The sequence below is a fragment of the Limulus polyphemus genome, unplaced genomic scaffold, assembly GCF_000517525.1.
Source record: "Limulus polyphemus unplaced genomic scaffold, Limulus_polyphemus-2.1.2 Scaffold4837, whole genome shotgun sequence".
Taxonomy (NCBI): Eukaryota; Metazoa; Arthropoda; class Merostomata; order Xiphosura; family Limulidae; genus Limulus; species Limulus polyphemus.
The window spans coordinates 55,628-62,843 of NW_013670447.1; the positions used below are offsets into that span (position 1 = coordinate 55,628).

Sequence of the window (7,216 nt, forward strand, 5' to 3'; positions counted from 1 at the left end):
CCTCGTGTAGCTTTGCGCGAAACTCAAAAACAAACAAACAATACATAACACCTTATGGAGGTGAAGTGTGGTCTTTACGGAACAGCGTTTGGTGTGACATTACATCACCGAAGGACTTACAGTAATTTAAAACAAATATTAATTTCTATACTGGCTTCGAATAAGAACTAAAAATCACAACTCGATAGCACACCTTATGTGATGCACGCTGATGCCGACGAGGCCTTTCGTTAACTGCTAGAACTCATCGGGGTTCGGTAGCGAGTACAACGCATAGAGCCTCGGTCAAAAAGGGCGTGCAGAAGACAGTTAGAAGTGTTGTTATTAATAAGAATTTTTGAATTGAAATACAGAAGAGTGGGTGTAATAATGTCTCAACCATATTACCTTGTCTATTCAGTACCGACGAGGCCTTTCTTTCAATACCAGGGCTCTTCAAGCCGACTGGGATAAGACAAACATGGTATAAGTTGAAACGCTACCTGTATTAATAAATTGTTTAAAAAGAACGGTTAGGGTGTGAATTGGATTATGTTGATGAATCGGGAATGTTCATCAATTTTATTTAAGTACGATCTTCTTACTGGAAATGCGAACAGAGCCAGTAAAGAAAGATTATTTTAAAGCTTTTATCAATTTCCTTATAATGTAATCTCATAGATACCACTGATCTAAGGTCATCTGTCGCTAATTTTGAACTACTACATGACCAGGGAAGGCAGCCAGTCACAGTCTACGTAAAGGAATTAGCCATCACTCTTATAACACACCCAGAGTTTAACGTACAGAGAAATATTCTGTGGCATCAGACGGTTTCGAGCAGGGCACGTCAATTCTGAAATCCAGAACTACACCGCACGATCAACCCACGCCCATCACTGACCTAACGCCTTGCTAATTATTTGTTAAATATATCTTAAACATAGAGCTCAAAGTGAGAGTAGATAACCTGGTGAATTCATTTGAAGGCTTTTATTCTTGATTATTATAAAAATTTCTGAGAATTTCATATATATTATCATATTATAATGAAATGTTTCAAAAATATATCAACAGATGGCGCAAATATTCGAAGAAATCAGTTCCAACTTTTTGTTTTTCTTCCTTTCTTTTTTTCCATTGAAGAAAATGCTATAAACTGATTAAATGTTTCAAAATATTTTTATTTATCTAGTCTTATCTCAGTATCTTCAAGAAATCAAACAGAAATGGGAGTATGGACCAATATGTATAATAATGAAAGCAATATAATATAGGATTGTAGCTTCTATTTATCATGTCCCGACTAGTACTGTGTTTCTTGTGTTCCCCTGATGGCCTCTGTATTGAGCGAAACGCGTCGTCGGAAATGGAATTGGCGAACATAGTGTGGTTGAAATACTATTATTATTATTATTCACACTTCTAATTTGTGAAAATCCCTTAACGACTAGGTAAATAATTTAGCGTTTTAAAAAAATAGAATTAAGCCTAATACTCATGTCTTATGACAAGTATAATTAATTATAATCATGCTTCACCAGCTTGGAAAAAGCGTTCCCATCATGTCAGCTACTGTTGTAATAAATAGCTTATACCAATAGTGTTCGGACGCTGCTGTGTTTAATGTGTTCCTATCAGTCTGATGAATTCTGGACTGAGCGAAACGCGTCGTTAGCAATGGATATAATATATTATAGTGTATTTTTTCTTTACAATAGGTTCTAATTAAACTTCATACAATGAACTAATTTTTCATTATTAATGGAGTTGTCAAAATGAAAGCAATAATGACAACAAAACATTAACTTTGTGTTATGTCGATTCATTTTATTTGATTACTAACAATAAACATCGAGAAGTGGCTTTATAACAGTTGATTAAGTAAATTTTTAGACTCAATATGAAGTAGAATAATTTTTAAATTTCATATTAAAGTAATGAATAAAGAGAATTTAAAAAGTAATATTTCAAGTAACCAGACTGCTTCTGCTCAATATTTTTTATTTATCTAATTAGATACACTAAAAAACGCAAATGAATATGAATTTAATCTAATTTTTTATTAATTCATCTTTGGTTGTTATTAAAATACTAAGCTTTAATAATATTGTTCAGTTTAATTTTCTAGAGGGCATTGAAGTTCTTTATTAATCCAATTTCATAAATCTTGAAATTGTAGAATAGTTTTTAGTCTTTGAGCTGTTCAAGTCTTAAGAATTTTCACAATGAATCAACACTGAAATTTACGTCATTAATAACAAAGATAAGCAGATTTTATGAACAAAATAGTTATTTAAGTTAATGATTTACAAAAGGAAATCACTACCATTGCTGGTCACACACTATAGAAATTCAACTCCACGCAAAGATCGAAAACAATCTCGTGAAAACATGTAAAAGCAATTATAAATAAGCATATAAAACATTTTTTTTTACACGGAAATAAAAGTATACTTAAGTTAACACCATTAAATGGATCAAAAGTATATATCCAAAAATAAATCTTTATATTATTAAATAAATAAATAAATACAAATTCTTAGTGATGTTTATGTTGTATCTAGTAATATAACATTTCTTTTATCACAAAATGTAATTCAAACGAAACTCAATGAGAAAATGATCATATTATTAAATACGTTTATATGAAAACTAAAAAAAAAAAAAAGAAGAGAGAGAGTCTAGAAAATATACATTTGATAACCTAAGTTATCTAAATACTGAAATTATTTCATATTACATAAATAGTTAATAATAAATTACTTCGCAACAAATCCATCAGCACTGGAATCAAGGCAACAAATTTATGAATGTTTCATGAAGACTTCTTTAACTCGACGTTTTTGTAACTGTTATTGTTTAGTTTAAAACATATATCTCTAGAGAAATTTATATCTTTTGAGTCCTCCAAATCCAGCTCGGTCAATCTCATCAAAACTGCGTTTTTTCAATCGAATATTTCTAGCTGTATGAAAAGGTTTTTTGGGAGCTGTATAAACGAATAAGAAACGTTTACCAAAATCATTAAATCCAGCCCGATCGATTTCGTCAAAGTTTCTTTTACCAAAGTTGTTAAATCCAGCTCCATCGATTTCGTCAAAATTTCGTTTATGAAATCCACCGAATCCAGCGCGGTCTATTTCATCAAAATTGCGTTTCCCGAATCCTCCAAAACCGGCGCTGTCAATTTCATCAAAATTACGTTTCCCGAATCCTCCAAAACCGGCGCTGTCAATCTCATCAAAATTTCGTTTCGATGAAGCTTCTTTAATTAGTCGTTTCGTCTCGTACAGGTTGTTTAACGAATCTTGTTTCTTTCCGTGGTGAATTGTGTGTGAATCTTTCCTGTCCTGTAACATAAAAAGTCAAATTATGAACCTCCACAAAATAGATCACCCAGACACTTTCATTAATCTAATATATTTATCATAATAATAATACTCAGTTTTTGTCCTGAAAATGCGCGCGAACCTTACTATATAAATGCGCATGCGCGCTTATTTTATTTCAACGAATAAAAAGGCGGATGTAAATATATTTTAGTACACATTTTGTACAACAATATATTAAAAGCTTATGTTAGTTCTTAATAAGGTCTAGCGTTAAGTCCTAGAATAACATTATAAGTTTATTTATTGATAGTATTAAGTACAGTAAAATTTAGTCCTAACTAAACTCAAGCAAAAAACGAACACAAGTTACGATGTTGATATGTATCTCTTTTATTGAATACAGACCGTACTTGATAAAGATGTAACTAATGTTAGGCCTAAGACAAGTGGAAAAAAGAAGTACAACTGCAATAAATATACAAATTTTACTGCAGATGTTTTGGGGGTCTTTGCTAGTAGTTAGATATATTTAAGTTAAACAGTATTTAAAAACTAAGAACGTCACACTAACAACGAATCTGGAGAACAGACATTACTAATGCTAGTAAAGTGGGGAGTTTGTGTTGTTTATAACGCTAAAATCTGGGGTTTTATCCCCACGGCGAGCTCAACCTATCGTTTAGCTTAACGCTGAAACCACAACTATATCTGAAGGTAAAGAAAATCTGACAAAAGCACAAATCGCTTTAGTTTTTGGGATCAATCGCCTGTTATCAGGTTTGAAATAATTTGATTTAAGTCAAATATTCACCAGTAAATTTTGAAATTAAATTAAATTATATCTTCAGTCAAATTTACTCGGTTGGTTATGGAGACACTTTTACTCTCCTCCCCCCCCCCTCCACTTACACAAACTTAGTAAGTTCATTTTATTCGTCCTCACATTCTGTTTTAAAGGTTCCTTCTGTCTAATCAGTATCACTCTGGTTCAGGTTTTATATCCAGCATTAAAAGTACTCGCGAAAATCTGATTATTTTATAATACAAGACGATTAGTAAGAAAGCGTATAGAATACAAAATAAATAAAAAGAAAACACAGCATATCCCCCCCCCCCAAAAAAAAAAAACAACATTTTGGACATTGAGATTAGATGATTCAACTCAATCACCAGATAAATAACAAAAGAAATTATGACGTACAAAGATAAAGCTGTTCAACGTCGTACTTACAAAGTGCCTAATCTTAGTTCACACACATTAATATACACAGTAAAATAAAGCTGTTCAACGTCGTACTTACAAAGTGCCTAATCTTAGTTCACACACATTAATATACACAGTAAAATAAAGCTGTTCAACTTCGTACTTACAAAGTGCCTAATCTGATAAAGTTCACACACATTAATATACACGCTAAGATAAAGCTGTTCAACGTCGTACTTACAAAGTGCCTAATCTTAGTTCACACACATTAATATACACGCTAAGATAAAGCTGTTCAGCGTCGTACTTACAAAGTTCCTAATCCCGGTTCACACACATTAAGACGACTAATAGAAATATAAAAGCCAAACTTACCATCGATAAAAAAAGTCATAAAATAACACATGATGCAGAGTGAACCCTAGTTTTTGTAAATGTTTGTAATTCAGACATATATGTTAATTAAAACCCCCATCTTAAGCGATAGCTTGTTTTTTTGTAATTCAGCACAAAGCTACACAATGGGCTATCTGTGCTCTCCCCACCACGGGTATCGAAACCCGGATTCTAGCGTAGTAAGTCCGCAAACATACCGCTGTGCCGCTGGGGGGGGGGGGCTAAAGCGATAGCGATGCACATTCTGAAAAGTTATCGCAAATTTAAATATTACAAATTGTGCACCTTTCTAGAATACAACAGACACTCTGCTGTGACACAAACAACAAGCAGACAGGTTTTTAAATTACTGTCCGCCTGGTGGCTCAGCGATAAGCTTGAGGGCTCCTGAGGTTAAAGTTCGAGGATTGATATCCGCAGTGGGCATGGCGCGGATAGCCCGTGGTGTGACTTTGCTTTGAAAAATAACTATGAACTACTTCATTTGTATTCGTTAGCTCTCTCTCTCGAATCATTGTAACGGTAATCGCTCTTGAAAATATAAAATATGAGAGAATTATCATCAAGCCGGTGCGACTGAAATTGTCATCGTTATATGTAAATTGTATTGCTACAGTTAAAGACTCCACTGACGTCACTATTTCAGTTTTTATGAAATGCAATACCAAGATTGTCTGTTTCTACAAAGGCTATGATCATCCGATTCACATCAGAAAATGGTGGGTCTCATTCTTCTGTACTCCATTAAGTATTAACGCGACATTCTTGTGGCTGCATATTAGGAAATGCTTTTGAAGTTGAAGCACTTTTACAGCTTTCGGTCAACAGATTTATGTTCTAATTATTGTTGTAGCATTGAGCCCTCATACAACAAACAGATACTCGACCCTCACGTGTCAATCATGAAAGCTGACATCACAGAAATAGGCCACCAGGAGCAAAAAAGAAGCCATTAATCGTTCTTTCACATTGACAGAAATATTTGAGTTGTATTTGCACAAAAAGTATGGCGATGCGCCATCATCGCTCGCGCTTCGAATATAAGTTATCTTTTCAAAATTTTGCTACCACTGATGTTCGGATGATGAGTTACATGTGAACTTTGTTCCTTAGCGAAAACGAATATATTAGAACAGTTGAACCGAAAATAACGAGGGAAAACTGTAGCTGGATTATTAAAAATAACGAGGGAAACTGTAGCTGGATGATTATAAATAACAAGGGAAAATGTAGCTGGATACTCAGAATTATCAAGGAAAAATATAACTGGATCCTCAAAAATAACAAGAGAAAACTATATCTGGATAACTGTAATTAACAGGGGAATACAATAACTGGGTAATTAAAAATAACAAGGGAAAAACTGTAGCTGGATATTCAGAATTATCAAGGAAAAATATAACTGAATCCTCAAAAATAACAAGGGAAAACTAGGTCTGGATAATTAAAAGTATCGAGGGAAAACTATATCTGGATAACTGTAATTAACATGGGAATGATATAACTGGGCAATCAAAAATAACAAGGGGGAAATTATAGATGGATAACCTAAATTAAAAAGGGGAAAATTATAGATGGATAACCTAAATTAAAAAGGGAAAATTATAGTTGGATAACTGAAAATACTAATTGGATAGTTGAATATAAAGGAAACTATAGGTGGATAACCAAAATTAACAAGGGAAACTATAGGTGGATAACCAAAATTAACAAGGGAAACTATAGGTGGATAACCAAAATTAACAAGGGAAAAAACTATAGGTAGATAACTGAAAATAACAACTGGAAACTGTATACAAGTGTATATTTTTACATCTGAAGAGGGTTTTAACTAATTAGGTAATTGCAAATGTGCTTTGTTCGCACCTAATGAGATTTTGACTATAGCTGGATAACTGCGAGTATACTTTATTCACACCTAATGATATTTAACTCTAGCTGGATAACTGCAAGTATACTTTATTCACACCTAATGAGATTTTAACTCTAGCTAGATAACTGCAAGTATACTTTATTCACACCTAATGAGATTTTAACTCTAGCTGGATAACTGCAAGTATACTTTATTCACACCTAATGATATTTTAACTCTAGCTGGATAACTGCAAGTATACTTTATTCACACCTAATGAGATTTTAACTCTAGCTAGATAACTGCAAGTATACTTTATTCACACCTAATGAGATTTTAACTCTAGCTGGATAACTGCAAGTATACTTTATTCACACCTGATGATATTTTAACTCTAGTTGGATAACTACAAATATACTTTATTCACACCTGATGAGACTTTGACTAGTA

General features: G+C 33.0%; 1 protein-coding gene across 1 annotated transcript in view; it reads right to left on the reverse strand.

The window, feature by feature from the left end:
- Nucleotides 1-1,963: 1,963 nt before the first annotated feature.
- LOC106471760 (orcokinin peptides type A-like) overlaps nt 1,964-7,216 on the reverse strand; it is a 7,528-nt gene continuing 2,275 nt past the window's right edge. The window contains exon 2 of the mRNA XM_013932383.2: nt 1,964-3,332. Coding sequence (XP_013787837.1) covers nt 2,862-3,332 — 471 coding nt within the window. The 3' untranslated portion in view covers nt 1,964-2,861. The remainder of the gene's footprint in view (nt 3,333-7,216) is intronic.